General features: G+C 42.9%; 4 protein-coding genes across 7 annotated transcripts; 2 read left to right on the top strand and 2 right to left on the bottom strand.

The window, feature by feature from the left end:
• The first annotated feature begins 24 nt into the window (after positions 1 to 24).
• Positions 25 to 5,024, top strand: LOC4328521 (BRCA1-associated protein). Of its 2 annotated transcripts, NM_001409364.1 has the most exons (12): positions 25 to 306; positions 386 to 501; positions 714 to 822; positions 919 to 1,033; positions 1,541 to 1,638; positions 1,908 to 2,014; positions 2,097 to 2,343; positions 2,444 to 2,497; positions 2,781 to 2,924; positions 3,035 to 3,099; positions 3,384 to 3,438; positions 3,933 to 4,261. In NM_001409364.1, exons 1-12 carry the CDS (start codon positions 142 to 144, stop codon positions 4,074 to 4,076), a joined length of 1,419 nt encoding a protein of 472 aa, NP_001396293.1. In that variant the 5' UTR covers positions 25 to 141; the 3' UTR covers positions 4,077 to 4,261. The 2 variants fall into 2 exon arrangements, with proteins under 2 accessions (NP_001396293.1, XP_066163084.1); XM_066306987.1 differs by lacking the exon at positions 3,035 to 3,099 and having other exon boundaries at positions 32 to 306; positions 3,933 to 5,024.
• On the top strand, positions 4,529 to 5,024 carry LOC9267286 (uncharacterized). Its single transcript, XM_015768850.2, has one exon. The coding sequence runs from the start codon at positions 4,551 to 4,553 to the stop codon at positions 4,860 to 4,862; it is 312 nt and encodes a 103-aa protein (XP_015624336.1). The 5' UTR covers positions 4,529 to 4,550; the 3' UTR covers positions 4,863 to 5,024.
• A 751-nt stretch (positions 5,025 to 5,775) lies between these two features.
• LOC4328520 (homeobox protein knotted-1-like 2) lies at positions 5,776 to 9,216 on the bottom strand. 2 transcript variants are annotated; one of them, NM_001409362.1, is made up of 6 exons: positions 8,751 to 9,216; positions 7,694 to 7,814; positions 6,805 to 6,995; positions 6,597 to 6,728; positions 6,373 to 6,506; positions 5,776 to 6,274 (listed from the first exon to the last, which is right to left on the bottom strand). In NM_001409362.1, the coding sequence occupies exons 1-6, from the start codon at positions 9,072 to 9,074 to the stop codon at positions 6,235 to 6,237; spliced, it is 942 nt and encodes a 313-aa protein (NP_001396291.1). In that variant the 5' UTR covers positions 9,075 to 9,216; the 3' UTR covers positions 5,776 to 6,234. The 2 variants fall into 2 exon arrangements, with proteins under 2 accessions (NP_001396291.1, NP_001396292.1); NM_001409363.1 differs by having other exon boundaries at positions 5,781 to 6,263.
• Positions 9,217 to 12,527: 3,311 nt separating this feature from the next.
• LOC4328519 (uncharacterized) lies at positions 12,528 to 17,838 on the bottom strand. Of its 2 annotated transcripts, XM_015770753.3 has the most exons (5): positions 17,331 to 17,838; positions 15,829 to 15,915; positions 15,254 to 15,316; positions 15,101 to 15,160; positions 12,528 to 13,054 (listed from the first exon to the last, which is right to left on the bottom strand). In XM_015770753.3, the coding sequence occupies exons 1-5, from the start codon at positions 17,700 to 17,702 to the stop codon at positions 12,887 to 12,889; spliced, it is 750 nt and encodes a 249-aa protein (XP_015626239.1). In that variant the 5' UTR covers positions 17,703 to 17,838; the 3' UTR covers positions 12,528 to 12,886. The 2 variants fall into 2 exon arrangements, with proteins under 2 accessions (XP_015626239.1, XP_015626240.1); XM_015770754.3 differs by lacking the exon at positions 15,829 to 15,915 and having other exon boundaries at positions 17,331 to 17,832.
• Between the last annotated feature and the right edge of the window lie 646 nt (positions 17,839 to 18,484).

The raw sequence follows: 18,484 nt of genomic DNA, 5'->3' as shown, positions 1-18,484 counted from the left end.
ATAAAACGAGATTTGATGAAATTTACTCGACACAAAACAACTCTAGACTCTTCTCGAGGAAGCAACGCCTCCCTTGGGAAAGGAAGAGAGAGATTTTCTCTTCCTCTCGCCGCCGCCGCCGCCGCCGCCGCGGCGCCGGCCATGGCGACCTCCGGCGGCGAGGACCCATCCGGCTCTGCCTCGTCGTCCGCCAGCGCGCTCGACTCCCTGCCCTTCTCCTCCGGGAACCCACGCATCGAGGAGACCCGCGGCGTCGTCCTCCTCCACCCCGAACCACCCGCCGCCTCGTCCTCGTCCCTTCTCCCGGTAAGCCACCCCCTCCTCCCCTTCGATGGCCCTCGTAATCGCCTTCTCAATGTTCTCGTTCGCGCGCTTGTCTTGCCAGGTGGGGAGGAAGCCGCGGGTGTGCGTGCCTGGCGTGCCCAACCACCTGACCTACGCCGACTTCGGCCGCTTCTGCGCATCCTGGGCCTCCCACATCCTCGAGACGCGCATCATCAGGTATCGTCGGGTCTCGATTCTCAGTTGGGTGAAAGCTTCGCTGATGATAATTCTCCGTAGTAGTAGTAGTAGTAGTAGTAGTAGTAGTAGTAGTAGTAGACATGGGCTCATTGCGCGTTTCGTCAGACCTCAAACATTGGCCAATTTTGGTGTGCATGAGTGGTTCTGATGTATGTGTGAATTGGAGTGTTAATTGGTGGGTATGTTTGTAGGATTGATGGGGTGGAGGATCAGTACGGCGTTCTTATAAAATTCGACACTCAGAGCTTCACGGATAGCTTCTACATGAGCTTTAACGGGAATCGGTTCTCATCACTGGAGGTGCTGGATTGCTTTGGTTCTGCCGAGCACTTCGATCTTCTGCCGCTCTGAGTAAATGTGTGCTGTGCTGATTGATTTGGGGCTGATGTGCTGCAGGGTAATGTTTGCCGTGTTCGTTTTGTGGAAGACGTTCACTACACTCAATTGATTGAGCACGCACATAGCTCAGTTACAAGCTCAGCTGAACAACCTACATGCCCAGTATGTCTTGGTATGTGGAAGTCTTTTGAGTTACTCTAGAAATTTACCAAATTTTCATGATGTAGTGTTCTTTCAGTCTGTTCAGGGAAATTTGGAATACCTCAGCAGCTTTCAGTATTGTATTTTTTAAGTTAAAAGTTAGAGATGTTCACCCACCTGCTTTTTAAAAATATCATTACTCCCTCTAGCCACAAGTACATATGCCACTTTGGACTTACATGTAGTCAACCTTCGAAATTTTGAGTAATGGTATGCCATTATTTTTTATTTTGATACATGAAAACCATGTGTGTATCTGTCTCAAAGATTACTTTCATAATGTTATAATTTTATCAGGTTTATAAATGGATTACAATAGATATTACTGGTCGAAGTGTATATTGAGAGTTATGCTGATACCCAAAGCATGTCTATGCAACCAGGAGTAGTTTTCTATATTTACTATCTTATTTAAGCCCAAAGTATAGCTTTCGAACTCACATTGATCACACCATTTATTTGTTTTTATTGTCAATAGAACGACTTGACCAAGATCCTGGAGGCATTCTTACAACAATATGCAACCATTCTTTCCACTATTCGTGCATGTCAAAGTGGGCAGACTCTTCGTGCCCAGTAAGATCTTAAGACAACTCACTTACTACAGGTGTTTTTTATATATATATATTAGTTTACTAAGGGCATCATCATACTGTTCTATCAACATAACTTTTGCTGTCACCAAGTTTCTGGTATCTCAAATTTATGGCAATCAACTACATTATTTTTTAAAATAATACTTACTAGGAGATTGGTTGGCATTCTATAATTTGAATTCATTGCTTCTTTGTTTTATCCTGGCTTTAGAAACAAATCTATGTGTGTTTACAGAAAGTGTTGTGCAGGTTTGCAGGTATTGTCAACAAGAACCAGAGAAATCCAGCTGTTCAGTTTGTGGAACATCAGAAAATCTTTGGATTTGTGTAATCTGTGGCCATGTTGGATGTGGAAGGTATTTCATGTTAATTCTGGAAGATGTGAATTTTACTAAGTAAACAACTTATTTGATTGATTGGGGATTAACGTTCTCAAAGGTACAAAGGTGGTCATGCTATTGAACACTGGAAAGAAACGCAACATTGTTATTCACTTGAATTAGAAACACAGAAGGTTTGGGATTATGCTGGGGACAACTATGTGCATCGTTTGATTCAATCGAAAACAGATGGGAATCTGGTTGAGTACAATTTCTATGGTGATCATTCAGTTGATGGTATGTGTTCAACATGCAATGGTGATGCGGGGATCAGTGAAGCTCTGCTCGACAGTAAAATGGAAGCTGTAATGTATTGAGTACATAAAGTTTGTAGATCACTAGCCATACCATCGTAGTACATTTTGTTTTCCATCTCTTACAACTGCGCGCTTTCCCTGCTTTTAGATTGTTGAGGAGTACAATGATCTCGTCACGTCTCAGCTTGAAAAACAAAGAAATGTAAGTTTAAATGCATTGTGCTTTATTTCGTTTGTCTAGTTGATGTTTCTTTATCACCTAGGTAACGCTTTTATCACTTGCTGCTGGTATCTACTCCCACTGTCCCACAAAAAAGTCCAATCCCGGGGATGAATCTGGACTCGTCCCTAGGATTGGACTTTTTGGGGGACAAAGGGAGTATGTTCCAAGGAATTATTGGTGTCAGATCATTAACATGGAATATTTGGCCATGTAAGTTTTGGTTTTAGTACTAATGTACATTCTGATTTTGGTGCTAATGTAGTATTACGAATCACTCCTGCTAGAAGTCAAAGAGGATAATGAGAAAGAAATTGCTGCTGCTACCGAGAAAGCAGTGGGCATAAAAGTACAAAAGTTACAAGCAAAGCTTGATAAGTGCATGGAAGAGACCGGGTTTCTTAATGATGTAAGCTCTTGCCTATTTGTTAAGATCAAATCTGAAACTGTAGCTCTAGAATTACTGCCTTCAGGGAACTTTATGACTTACGTACTCATAATTATTTTGATATATTTTAGATTCATGAAAATCTTGTAAAAAACATGGAGATGTGGAGGGAGAGAATTCAAAAAGTAAAAGAAAGGTATTTTCTCTGATATCTTTCAAATTATCACAGGAACGACTTATGAATCAATTCTTGTTTACAATCATGTCCTATTCCAGCTAGGTAACTTAGTAGAATATGCATATGTTTTCATTGCCTCTCATATGCTGTAACGAGTGACCAAAGTGGATATTTGGTCATTTTATAATTCCCTTGCAGTTGTTGAAATTGGACAGAAATTGCGTTAATTTAGAATTTGAGTTGATCTCAATTTATAGTTTCTGTTTTACTGATGATCAAAAATCGGTTTGATTTTATTATAGGGAACAAGCTGCCATTAGATTGAAAGATGAAAAAATTGAGAAGCTGGAGGAGGAGGTCAGTATGTTTCGTAACTGTTGTTTTTTAGCAAGTTTTATGCTTCTCTTCTCATGATATTGCGTGCCTTTTATCTCGGATAAGTCGGATATGTAACTGATGTTACCACATGTTAGCAACTCAGAACCTCCAGCGTGCAGAGTTGTTCCTTAGTGCTGTCTTGTTTAGACTTGTTAGTGGATATCACACTTGCTTGATAAGACCGTACTATAATCAAATAGTTTAGTCCCTTGTTTGCATAAAGTTTAAGTTATGTTATGCACATAACATAAGTGAATCCCCTGTAGCATTGTATCTCATGATCACGAGGTACCTTTTGTGTTGCAAATAGATGCTGTCTGACATCTCCAAAGAACAAAAAAGAGAAAGCTATGCATTGGTCTTTGGTCACGTTGTTTATGATTGCAATCTTCTGCATAATGTTTACAGTATGCATAGTTTTACCATTGTCTTATTAGAAGGCTTATTACTGACCCATCATCCTCTTGTGACAGCTAAGGGATTTGATAGCCCATTTTGAGCGCCAAAATACCGTGGCAGAAGCTTCAGAGTCAATGTCAAGCGATATAAACGGTAGCACAATTCTCTCGGTACCATCTGAATCATCTGCAAGCAGCAACAGCAGCATCAGAAATTAGGATTGAGATTTGTTACCGTAAGCTGTATTTCAGCATCAGAAATTAGTCTGTTACTGGCCTTACCGTACATTCTTTGCTCCCTTATTATCTAATAATGACAGTTATGTGTTACCATGGTTATATACTTGTTGGCTTCTCAAATGCATAGTACAAATCAAGCCTTTGTACAGTGTGTTTTTCTGGACAATTTTCCTTGCCTGTCCATGTCAAAATTTGACTATTTTTCCAAAGAAAATTCTCTCAGAAGATGCTGGATTCCCTATCTGCCCCTACCCCCAACCACCCCAACCACACATTGCTGCTCTAACATGCATGCCCATTTCCGTCTTTTTCCAAGATCATATCTACTACTTAATCACCATTAAACCTGCCTGGTTACTGCTAATCACAGGCGGTTTGACCGTATTACCACTCATTTTGCTTACTACTTGATCTGAGCCGCTTAGCTCGGTAAGAAGTAGGTGAGTAGCCTTCATGGAGACGGAGGCCTCGCCGCCGTCGCCGATGAGCTCGCTGCGTGACAGGCTGAGGGCCACGGTGTGCTGCTGCTTCGGCTACGGCGGCGGCGGCGGCGGAGGTGGCCTCGGCGACACGGTGGCGCAGTGGCGCCGCCGCGTCGGCTCGCCGGGGGAGTTCCGGTATGATCCCCTCAGCTACGCGCTCAACTTCGACGAGGGCGCCGCCGACGACGAAGACGACGACTACGAGGCCGGCGACAACCACCGTGCCGACGGCCTTCTCTACCGGAGCTTCTCACCGCCGGCGGCGGCCATCGCCGCCGTGTAAGCCTCCGGCGACCGGAAGCTTCGATCGGTTGCAGAGGATATGCGAGTATATATATATTTAGCCATGCACATATTAAGAAGCAATAGTTCAGAGTGTGTAGCACGTATGGTTGCATGTAAAAACTTGATTATATGTACGAATGATCAGTGTTTGATTTGGACTTTTGGAGGTTTCGCGAGTTCGAATTACAACGCAAAATTTTTTCTATTCTTGTAGGCATCGAACGTTTTCATTCATCACATTCATGCGTTACCAGTGATGACTACGATTGATCAACATCGAAATTCTTGGAGATGAACGTACGATAAATGATTCTCAAGTTCTTGATATTTCTGCAACGATTACAGCTGGACGCACAACTAAATTGTCCTAGGTAATTTGGCGTCGTTTGGCGATTAATTATTGAACCTGCTATCCTAGGCCAACCCAAGCTTTGATTAGCTGCATTGACGTTGACAGCGAGCCGTAGAAAAATATCAAGCAAAGACAAATATTTCGCTCTTGGTGTTTGGTTCAAGCCTTCAAGGCTACATGGACACATGGCTTGGACTTTGCGTGCCGGCTACTTGCGATTTAGACCAATTCTAGGAATAATTAAGGCTCGTTTGTCTTAGGAATTAGTAGGAAATTAGGAATGTGCAGGCTGCAGCTGCTTCACTGGCCTGTCTAGCCGTAGCCATCACCACACCAGAAGCCAGTTTGCATCGCCAGCAGAATGTGCCAGATACAGCTGCTTAATTACAAGTTTCTCTCCCCTTAATATTATCATAATCCAGGGACTTAAGCTTGAGTTACACGTAATAGATTTGTTACGGATGAACTATGTAGACTCAAAGTTAGAAATGCTAAAAGGGATAAAGATAAACATCATACTATCGAAGGCACAGTGCCTGCATGCTTGCCTTGCTAGTATAGAAAAGCTTACGCACATATACTCCGATATTTTATACACAGTGAATTACCAAAACATGTTACACCTCAACACTGCATCGTGCATCAAAACAGAGAACATATCCAATCCGAATCTTAAAGCTCCTAATATCATATATATATTACATGATAAATAAGATACACAATTACATACACAATACAATTCTTCCTTCCGTTCATCGGTTATACAGAACATTCCTTCACAAAATCACATTAGCAGACAGTCGATGCTATACTGCGAAAGTCAAATACCACCCACCTCAGTTTTGTGCGCTTATGCTACAATTTCAGATGACTTCTTTGCCCAGTGATTACGCCTATGATCGCAATTCCCTTGTGAATGGGCCGGTCTCCAGATTTTGTCACACCAGAGCACGAGAGAATGTACTACACTCTTCACAATAAAAGGTACTGTTTACATCTAGTTTCATGTTGAACCAATCTACCACGATTGCTCAGCACCACCATCACCTGTAACGTTTCTTTTTTACATGCATGAACAGGGTAGAATTGATAAACACAATGTTGCGAGCTTGTTACGGAACAATGAACAATGAGGCATAATTTTCCTATAAGTTACCTTTTCTTCTTGGTCTTTTCACCAGAGGATGCTGGGTTGCTATGCCAGTTTCGTTTGCGTTGGTTAATGAACCAATTGTTGATTTGCTTCAGTTGTAACCCCGTTTCCTGCACCAGGCGGGCCTTGTCGTCTTCCTGAATATGTGTAGAAAGAATTGCTCGTCATGACCCACAATTGATACCATAATAATAAAGTTACGGAAATGGAATGTTGGTGCCACGTACAGTTGGGTATGGCCACTTAGAATGAGCTTGCCACCAAGCTTTTAGTATAGATGCAGTATCACCAGGAAGTTTACCAGCTCTCCGCTTGCGAAGGATCTCTTCCCTAATATCCACAAGCTTTTCTTTGTACCCCTACAGGCAGGACATTTTGGTTCACAAATAATGCACTACGATGATGGATGAAGCATTTCAAAGGACAAAAGGCTACCTGCTTAAGCTCGTTCTTCAGCTCATGCCGTACACGCTCAACCAAGGATCTTTCACCCTCGGTCAGCATTAAGGGACCAAAGCCCATGCCGTCTGACCCATCATTTCCATCAAACATGTTGGCTTCACTGTCCACTTGGTTATCTTCATCATCAGACATAGTCGCTCCAGTCCCTTCACCAGGAGATGCCCCTGCAGAACCAATCATACAAGCATAACTCAGTTGTCCGAACATCATCTAGGCCCCTTCAGTAAGAAGTATCAGACTTTAAGATACAAATCCGAGCACAAAAAAGGGCATGTTCTCCATATAAAGTGGTGAACAGCTAGCTTATCAAACTCAACTCCAATTGTAGTTACCCAGCGTTATCTACAAGCCTGGATCAACTCAGAATTGTTACCAAGGCCTCACACATGCCTTTGAGATTCTGATCAATATCAGCATGTGTAGTAGAGCTCAGAAAATGAACAAAATCATATTTAAGATTTTACGTAATAGTTGGTAGCTTATGGCTGCTGACAAGTTGGCACGGATTGTCTCTGAGATCTAAGTTTGCTTAATCCTAAGCTTATTGTAGGGCACAACAAAAACTCCTTTTTCTGATAGAGTAATAATTACCAAAGTGATGGTTGAAATTTAAAAAGGTATTGAACATACATTCTTGGTCTCAAATGAATAGTGTTGAAAATGTTATGTATACTTCTTTTCCTTTCTAGTTTCAATTGATCTACTATGTAGTTTCCCATTGCAATTGGACTGAAACTAACTCATAGCAAATTAGCAATCTGCTTGCCTGAATATTATCAATGAAATAACAAAAAAAAAGTGTATGTTTGAAATTTTCTACCATTTGCTGAACTGATTCAAGCAGATAGAAGCTTTGGTCTACCTGTTAGACTTTGTAAAGACTGTTCAAGTTCCCAGCACCCCATCACTGCTTCCATTGCATGAACACGCACATGCTGCTGAAGTTGTTCCTTGAATGAGCAAAGAAGCAACACATAATGTGTCTGCAATTAAGAGAAGTATGTTAGAGTCCACAAGAAGGGCTGCCATGTGAAAAACACAATGACATGTTCATTTCCAAGATAAGGAGTAACACAGGGGTCATAACGTCACAGCAAATTTCGTAGAAAGAGAGGTAATGGCATCAATACATGAGCTTATTTTTCCAGTTAACAGCATGATGAGAACAAGGTATTGTCATTAGATGAGATTAGCATAGCACAGATATTAATAGCAAATCAATAATCTTGGCAGGGAACTTTCATTCATGCAAGGTTTTACATCATCTCAGAAACTAGAGAAATGGGCCTCAGCTATTTTTCCACTTTGATAGCTTTTGGTCTAGATTTATGAGCCTTTGAATTTGTGGATTTATTTCTTATTTATATGACTGTGTCCCGTTTAGAAGGTATCAATGGATGCGGGAGTAGCAATAATTATCAACGGGTGATAGAATCCTTTCAAGCAAACAATTCTTGTAACAACTTCATAATCACTAGGACAAATCCACAATATGCCACTAAGTTTCAACTATCTCCACTACGTGCCACTCACTATAAGGATGTCACTAAGACATCAGTGGCATATCAAAGTCATCTACAACAACAAAACGGGCTTTGCAACAAAATAACCATAGTACAAGTTCACCCTTGTGGTGATTTTCAAGGTATAGTGAGACTGTTTGAACTTTATCCTGAGATTTTTTGTCCAATTTGGATGACAACCAATCATAAGCATAGGGGAAACGTGCAAACTTACTACTACTACTACCATATAAAGTCCATACAATAGCAAAGCAATTGAAAAATCTTATTGCAGATAATCCAAACAAACTTAATTGTCCATTTCTTTTCCTCCCATCGCCGTTTCCCCGACCTGCAGCAGAAAATTCTGCACGCGGAAAGGGGCATAAGGAGGGGCCTGGGAGCGGAGAGGCGTACCATGAAGAGGTCGAGCTCCTCGCCACCGGAGGGGCCACCGGCGGCGGCGGCGGCGGAGGCGGCTGCGAGGGGAGGCGGGCGCGCGGCGATCTGCGCGTCGATGCGGGGGAGCTGGTCCACGGGGGTGGCGACGCGGAGGCAGGCGACGTGCGCCTCGAGCAGGCGCTCGTAGAGCGGGTGCGCCGCGACGGCCGCCTTCTCCCTCTCCCCTCCCCCGACCCCGCCCCCGCCCCCGCCTCCGGGGGAGAAGCTAGGGTTGGGCGACGACGCCGCGGCGGAGGACGGGTCCATGGCGAGGCCGTGGTCCGGGTAGTGGAACGCCATGGGGCGGCTGGTGCCTCTCCGCCCCCCTCTCCAGTACGCGACTCCGGCGACGCGGCGACCGGTGGGTCGTCGGCGGCGGCGGCGGCGGTTGGGGGGGTTGGGGTTGGTGCGAGTGGGGAAGAGGGGAAGAAGAGCGGATGACGATAGGAGAGGAGGTTGGGTTGGGTTGGGTGGTGATGGTGGGGTGGCGAGTCCACTGCTTTTGGCCTGCTTTTGTGGTCGCAGGGTCAGCTTGGCACGATGTAACGGTGAACTCCGCTACTACCCTCCGCGAGGACTTGTGCTCTATTCGCTCCGTCTCAAAATAAAGGGGCTGTTTACTTCTCGAAATAAATTTTTTTCACTCATCACATCGAATGTTTACACACATATATAAAGTATTAAATATAGATAAAAAAACCAATTACACAGTTTGCATATAAATTGCGAGACGAATCTTATAAGACTAATTGCACCATGATTTGACAATGTGATGCTACAGTAAACATTTGCTAATGATGATTAATTAGGTTTAATAAATTCATTTCGCGGTTTTCTAGTGAAATTTGTTTTATTATTACTTTATTACTTCAAATGTGTATCCGTATATCTGATGTGACAACCAACCCCAAATTTTTTTCCCAACTAAACAATACCTAAGCTAACTCGAACTCCCTCCGTCCTATAAGAAATTTTAAAGGTTTGTGACATATTCTAGCTCTAGATGTGTCACATCCCTTCAAAATCTCTTATATTTTAAAACGGAGGGAGTAACTATTATCTGAACAAAGTCTATGTCTAGATATATAGTTATAAGTTACTCCCTCTGTTTTATATTATAATTTATTTTGATTTTTTTCCTTAGTTAAACTTCTTCAAGTTTGATTAAATTTATAGAAAATATAGCAACATTTCAACACAAAACAAATAAACTGTCAAAATATATTAAATTTCAGTTTTAATAAAAACTAGTTTGGTGTTAAAGATGTTGCTATTTTTTTCCATAAATTTGGTTATGAAAAAGTTTACAACAACTTATAATATGAAACGGAGGAGTGGCTTTTTTTTGTTTCAAGGATTTTCAAGATTCCGACAAGCAGCTCGTGAGTAGTTAGAGGGGGTGTTTAGGATAGTTTTATATTTAAGGTTTATTAGAGCTTTGTATTTTTAGCTTTATAAATTTATGGATTTGGATCTATGATTTATTTATAATATTTGAATGAATCATTTTGTTTCTATTTGTAAGATGCACTATAAATTTTAAACCATTAAAATCTAAAATACAAAATCCAAATTCAACTATGTCAAACATGACCTTAGTAATAATCTATAAAAAACTGCATTTTCTAGCTTCTACGTTCTACACTTCTACTCCCTCTTTAAAATATAAGTATTTTTATATTGTTAGAACAACTTATGTTAGGTTTAAAGATTATTTTTAGTCAGTTCAGTGCTAATTTTGAATTTTGAATTGCTTAGATTAAATCTTTCAAAGCACCTGATTGGCTTCAGAATCATCAAAATGATGTGGATAATGGAAATAAATGCATGAATATTTATATTGTGGTAGAAAATATGAACCCTATAAATACTTATATTTCCAAACAGATTGAGTGGTTTATTTTCTAGATTTTTAGTTGCATATTCTTATAATCTTTGTGAAAATCTAAACTTGTTTGAGGAGCTGAAGATTCTAGGGAAAAAAACTACTAATGTTAGAAAACTCATCTAAGAGCCTATGGTCAGAACTAAGATGTGGGTGTACAATGTATGAGCCATAATTCCATATATAGGTTCTAATTTTTGTGATCCATACAAGTCCTAATTTGTGCGATTTATACAGCCACTTAAGGCAAGAAAGAACACGCACAAGAGAAAATGGTGGTTCTTCTCCTTGAATCGAGCGACATGCATTGACCCGCTGAACTATATATACACTTACATAAAAGTGTATAAAACCGTTAGAGATTAATCATCCAAATGATACAAAAAAATTATCATCATACCATGAAACTACTTGTACATTTAATGGTCATATGTACTATTTTTACTTTTGCAAAGCCATATGTTACTATTGTCATATTAACATATGCCGTCCCCTTAATAATACATGCCAATCTATATATCTCTCCTTAATCATCTTGTCTTTCCTTAAAAAAACGTATGATCAACTTTTTCTCAATTATTTTGGTATAAAAGGCATACTATATATACTTAGACGCAATAAGTATAAATAAGAATGCACGTTTGAGCATACTGCGAGTAGAAAATGGAATAATACAGTGAATATTTAGATAATGAAAATTGATTACATGTCCGGCCAAGAAATAATACAATTAATTCGGAAGCACCCATAAACCTCGTAAAACACTAGTGACACTGATACTAAAATATTAACTTTAGTATATGAAGTCGTGCATCTTGAATTTCACCATGCTTATTGAAATGTTTTTTCCTCAGCAAATTAACTTATGTTAGGGAACTACTCCGTGGTTTGAGAAGGGGAAAAGGTTTGACAAGAATAAAAGAAAGTTCTTGTTGACATGACAGTTTAATTTCCCCAAACGATCGCGTCCACTTGGCGTGTTGCGAGTCGGGTGGAAAGTGAAGGTGGAGATGATGGGGATTCAATTAGATTGACGCGATATTTTGGACCATTCGAAAAGGGTACTCCCTCCGTCCCATAATATAAGGGATTTTGAGTTTTTGCTTGCAACGTTTGACCACTCGTCTTATTCAAATTTTTTTGAAATTATTAATTATTTTATTTGTGACTTACTTTATTATCTATAGTACTTTAAGCACAACTTTTCGTTTTTTATATTTGCAAAAAAAATTTGAATAAGACGAGTGGTCAAACGTTGCAAGCAAAAACTAAAAATCCCTTATATCGTGGGACGGAGGGAGTAAAGCCAAGTGATGATCAATTTGATCATGCAGCACAATGCAGGACAGTGACAACACATGGCCCACATCTTGGAAAAAATGCCCGCCCCAAAACTACCTTGTTTACCCAAATTTAAATTTCACAACTTAATTTTAGCTTGAGTTTGAGGTTTCCTCGTAATTTATTTTCTATCGTTTGCTTTTAAATTATTAAGAATGTATATAAAGTTTTATTCATAAATTATGCTTTGTTATTGATGAAACAGCGTAAGCGAAACAATGATTGTTTAAGCTCTTCTATCCTTCTTTGAGAAATTCAGCCCATCAAGATCGAAACGGCACGTCAATTTGTTTGCTGGATTGTTCACACAGGCCATTGCTATGCCAATTGATGGGATTTTACAACTCAGCGTCAAATTTTTTAGAACCTTTTGCATTTTATTCGGGATTTTACAACTCAGCGTCGAATTTTTTAGAACCTTTTGCATTTTATTCATATAGAGAACTCTGCTCTAATACTCTATCTGCAATACAGGCGAACAATAGATAAACAGCAATATCAAAGAGAAATGAGTAGATATTGTTCCATACCCGACCAAATCTTCACAATTAACATTTCAATTGATCGAAACAAAATAGCATGAATAAATTCATCTAATTCCACTAGAACTGGAATCAGTTTGAGCTGTAACAATCTTCAGCTCCATCAAATATAGAAGCACCAGGTGAAACAATATCAGTTGAAGTTAAATTAGTCAATTTTGTTTGGCTACAAGCCTACAACTTGGCTTATCACTTGGGACTATAGTGGTACTAGACCCTGTAATCTAACAACTTAATCAAATGTGTCATTCTCTTCACGCATGGACGTGTGCCCCCCATCTAGCCTGCAATTCCTCTATGTACACTTGCTATTCTGTCAGCAAAGCTGCACTAATCTGGAGAGCTCAATGGACTGATCCATCAGCAGCGTCCTGCACAGGAATGTTGAGATCTGGAAGAGCGAAGCCGCCTCCGATGGACTGCGTGGCTGACTGCTGATCAATCTGTTGCTTTCCTTTTAGATCCTCTGTAATCATCGGTTTGTTCCGTGAGCTCGAGATCTGTAATCTTATCTGCAATTCCGAAAAGAACTTACATTAGATGTCTATACTGTTCAGATTTTGACACCAACTTGGTTGTAAGTACACAAGGCCACAAGGGTAATATCACAAAGCATCTTCACAAGCAATGGTTGTTGTTGGAAACAATAGTAGTAACTCGTCAGCAATGAGAGAACATAAGATTCTTCACCCACATGGGCAAAATTGAGAAAAAGAATACTCCTTCAGTGGACCCCCAAAATCAGCATTCGTTGTGTAGAAATTATTTTGCATGAAATAGGTGTATCAAACAAAACATGTTTGCCATTATAATGGGTGGAACCATCTCGATGCTTATATCTCATATTCTCATTAATAAATGAGATCCATCAAATTGAAATTACCCGGTTGGTGCAACTACAGTTCAACTGAATGAGATGGGATTAGGTGGGCAGGCTATTTTAAATGTGGTAGACAAAATATTGTTTACCATTTTTGGAAGTTGTGGCTTGTTAAGTGTAGGATTTATTAATTGGGAATGTGTGTAGGTCATCAGGAGCTAAACTAGCGATAAAATTCCACTTCAAATATCGGTAAAACCAGTTATTATATTTGCCAAAACTCAAACAAGATCCCTTGAAAAAAAGGATTATTCAAGGGTACACATCACTAATATGTATTTTAAACATTGTCATATGACACAATGCATTGCCAACTGACTATGCATTCACCTTTCAGACACAATGACTTTAGGGCGTGTTTAGTTCCACATCAAAATTGGAGGTTTGAAGAAAAAACTTGGAAGTTTATGTATGTAGAAAAGTTTTGATGTGATAAGCTATGCCTAATGAGAGTTTTTAAATTTGGAAGTTGGATAAGCTAAACTCTCATTTAGGAAAGTTGGAAGTTTGAAGAAAAAGTTGGGAACTAAACTCGGCCTTAATATGGCTTTCAGTAAAGGTAGCAACAAATCGTGGCACATGTCAACATCGTTACCACCTAGTATCATTTATAAGTGGGCAGTGGCAGCTCTCTGTACCTTCAAGATCTTTACTCATTAATTGGGATACATGCTGTCCTGAATACAGAACAGGGTAGCATCTCCATGACTGGGAAATATGGAGTATAAAGCAAAAACAGGCGAGTAGCTTTCAATTCAATATTGGAGACCATGTGTAGCTGCCCAGGCCCCAGAAGTCAATCAATTCCTTTATTGGTCAGATATATCAGTCACAACCACCATACTCAATAGTAGTAGGCTCTATCCAAGAAAGTTGAGTTCTGCCAGTTCTCAGATGTTGGTGAAGGTCGATTTCATCCCAACAAGACAAATACTTCTAATCCTCGGCTACAGAGGTACGTACTCAGATGTTGGTGAGGTTCAATTCCATCCAACAAGACAAATATTAGGTTTTCTAAAGGTGCAGCTTGCATCGTAAAAGTTTGCAACACAACTGCGTTCATATGTACTACTATTGATGGCCAATGATATCTATCCAGAGCATACTATTAGTGCGGTAGTGAACAAGGAAATTATAGTGTTATTTGAATGAAAATTTGCCTCTGGGCTTGCTAAGTATCTTCGAACTTATTTCTGAAGACCTAGAGTAAAGGATCTGAATTCATCTACTGTTTCTCACGCAATGATTTTTTTTTTCGTTTTGTAAATAGTGCGTCTAATCAGTTGTTGTTGCTAAGATTATAGTCAATCATACACCAAATTAATAACTGACAAGCCCATTTCCCAACAGAGACCTCTGCAGAGACTTTGCAAAAGACTAGAAAAATCTACATCCATTATTGTCAAAGGCCCATCAGCCTTGATAATGATATCCATGTCTATTGCATAGCTTATCAGAGTGAGATAGCCTCAAGTTAATTTGCTTAAAAGATATGAACTGGATCATATGGACCACTACCTTTGGAGGTATAAACCCTTAGCAATTTAAAAACTCTCATTAGGCTTTAAGCTAAAATAAGTGACACAGCTTTTGTCATTCAACCCAAAACACACCATTACTGGCCCAGATGCCAAATTTGGGAAGAACTAAAAGAGAAACAGATTAAAATTGTTATTACCTCAAGCTTGTCGTTTTCTTTTGAAAGCGCAGCGCAAGCTCTCTGCAAAGTACGCATCTCCTGCTCACAGCAAAACCAAGTACCAAACGGCAGTTAGTGAATTTGAAGTAGAATACATAATAAACTGCACATAGTAAAGAATGTGAGCATCACCTCACGGAGGCTGTCGTTCTCCACTGCAAGAGATCGCACCAGCTGCTGTACGTCCGGTAGCCTCTGCATATCACCAAAACAACCAAGCATTAAGACGAATTAAGCAACACCAGCAAGAGAACAGGCTTTGGCCCCCCAACAGTTCACAAGATTTGATCTTTTTGTTGGCTAGTACACCTTTGTGGCTTTGCCCTAAGATTCCACTTTTTGTTCAACCTCCCAGCCTTTCAAAGGGCAGGCCGAGATGTAGCAGCTTCTGCTTTATGCTAAACTAGTACAAATATGGCTCAACCACCACAAGAAGAACAACCCCGCCCTTTTCTCTTGTGATGATAGTGGCTTACTCCTCCGACCGGGTCAAGACTCAAAGACTCCTCTTTTGCCCTAGAACTAGTAAAGCGCGTACACAAATCCTAATACTTTTCCCAACACGTGACACACACACATACATTGCTTTGCAACTGTTTTTTGAGTGCCCTGCGCGCGTACGCACCACTCACGCTGGCCGTAGTACTACTATTCAAACAACCAAGAATGACCTACAGGGTTGCGAGGACAAAGGTGTGGTGGCTCACCATTTTCTTCCGTGGACGCTGACCGGCCGGCCGTAGAGGCGACGGCGCTGAGAATGGCAGTTGTTGCTGCCGACCCATGGCGCTAACCTACAGGGAGACGAACCAAACCATCTGTGAGTCATTTACACAAATCCAACCAATCAATCATTTTCCCTGAAAATCATATACAACATCCAAGAAAGCCACACTCGATGGTGGCAAGAACAAAGGAAGGACAGGACAGACACTGGTAGGTGGGCCCCACCCCCAACCACAGCTGTCCCAACGCATGATAGTCACAGGATCCCACATTATTAGTAAAAAAACAAAACATCAGTTATAATAAGCACGCTAATAGGAAAGGAACCCTCAGCTAAACCTACACCTAAACCATACCCTCCTCCATCTCTTTAAAAAGAAAAATCAAATTCTAATTATGAACTTGAACAAATCTTTAAATTGATTTATTTCGAGAACTGCATACGACCATCCATCCCATTCGCCGCGCAACCGCATGACGAACGAAGCTCAGCCAACCGCTACGACCACTGACTATTACATGTGGGCCCGGCTCACCTTTCCTCAAAGGGGAAAAAAAAGGAAAGATAAGAAAAGAAAAAACCCGACACAGGTCATCGACAGGTGGGGCCCCTCTCGCCGGCGCTCACGTCACCCACGTCGACCACCGCCTCCGCCGCGCGCCGCCGCCGACACGCGCGCGGGAGGTGGGCGCCCACGTGTCGCGGGCCCACCTAGCTTTGACTCTGTCCAACCGCGGGGGGGAGTGTGGCCCCCACCACCACCACCACGCTCCCACCACACGAGCAATTGCACCGGAGGATAAAAGGAGCACGGAAATTACCACCCTACCCCCGGAACAAGCGTAAGTGCGTAACCAATCCCCATTGGCCATGGTGAAGAGAGCGAGGGGCAGCATGGGAAATCCGCGTGCGCCGCACACCCACTTCGCCGAGTCCCTGAGTCAACCACAAACTCTACTACTTCCAGCCATACAACCACTGGACGAAAACAATCCGTGCTCGATTTCTTCCTGCGGCTGTTTGGTCTCGTCGTCTCGAGCAATTCCAATGTGGAATCCAGAATCTCATTTGTTCGTGGGGAAGCAATGCGGATCTGCGAGGCGGAAACGGGGATGGATGGGTGGGTTGCGTCCGTTGCAAGCAAAGAAGGGGGAACTGTATTATGGTAGTGGATGGTGAGATGGAGAATTGGCGAGGAGGAGGAGGAGAAGAAGGAAGGTGGAAAGGGAAGGGAAAGGGAAAGGCGGTGTCCAATTCACCAAGGGAAGGGAAGGGATTTTCGCCACTAGTAGGGGTAATTCCGTCACACGGTACAGAACAGAAGCGGAAAAGGGCAAAAAAAAAAACTCGGAAAGCAACATGGGGATAGGAGAGAGAGTAGTGGTGGGGGGAGGAGAAGAACCCAATGCAGCGGCGGCGGCGGCGGCGGAGGCGGCAAGACGGAGGTGGAAGGAGATGCGGGTGCAGTGTGAACGCACTAACCTTGGTCGTCGCCGGCGCGGGGCGGTGTCCGGGAGGCGAGCAGAAGGCGCCGTCCTCGCCGCCGCTGGTGGACGCGGCCGACCCGGAGCCAGAGCCAGACCCGGAGCCGGAGCCGCCGCTGTAGTCCAGCGGCGAGGCCGGGCTAGCCCGGGCCCACCTCCCCTTCTTCCCCGCCGCCGCCGCCACCGCCGACGGAGACCGGCGGCGCGACCGCTTCCCCCGCGTCACCGGCGGCCAGATCAGCTCCTCCCGCGCCGCCCCCTTGCTGCTGCTGCTGCACCACCACGGCGGCGTCCACCCCGCCAGGTCCGCCCCCCGCAGCGAGCAGATGATGCCCGCCGCCACCGCGTCGTCGTCCCCCGCACAATCCATCGCGCGCTCGCCGACGAATCCCCCGACCCCGGCGACCGTAGAGGAAGGTGGAGGTGGAGGTGGGTGGGGGAGAAGAGAATGGAATGGGAGAAGAAGAAACCAAAGCCGCGGCGTGGTGTGGTGTCTCGTCCCTTTTAAATGGTTGGGGGTGGAAGCGGAATAATAAAAAAATAGCCCAATCCCGCACCCACACGACACACACCCCGCACACCTACGATAGCTACCCTCCCCCACTAGCGGGGCCCACCTGAGTCACCGCCCACTGACACCCCTAGCCCCCACGTTTCCACAGGCCCCACCTCCCAGTGGCAAAGCGGAAGGGAGGTGGGGCCGGGTTGTCAGTGGGTGCAGGGTAAAGCGGCGAGGCGTACGCCGCAAGGTAAAGGAGGTGGGAGGAGCGGCGGGTGGAGACTGGAGGGTTGAACTGGAAGGGGAGGGAGTACTAGAGTAGAGTACTGGAGTGGGGTGGAGGTGGGGCCCACTTGTCGGTCACTGGGAGAGCTGCTACTAACTTAAGCGGGCGAATGCAACAGTGGTCGGGATTCGTGGCTCGGCGCGGGCAGGAGGACCGCCGTTTGTGTTCGCCCGTGTGGGGCCCTGGTCCCACCTGGCAGTGACGGTGGACAGGAGGACCTCCAAAGTCTGGGGCTTTTAACTATTTGCCACTTTTAGATTTGGCAAATAACTATTTGTCACCCCTATTTCAATGACATATGTCCACATGTGTCTATAACATGTGGGTCTAGTGACAAAAGGTTAATTGCCACATTTATATGTGGCAA

This window comes from Oryza sativa, chromosome 2 (assembly GCF_034140825.1).
Source record: "Oryza sativa Japonica Group chromosome 2, ASM3414082v1".
NCBI lineage: Eukaryota > Viridiplantae > Streptophyta > Magnoliopsida > Poales > Poaceae > Oryza > Oryza sativa.
The sequence above is the reverse complement of the archived record's forward strand: the minus strand, read 5'-3'. Positions and strand labels throughout refer to the sequence as shown.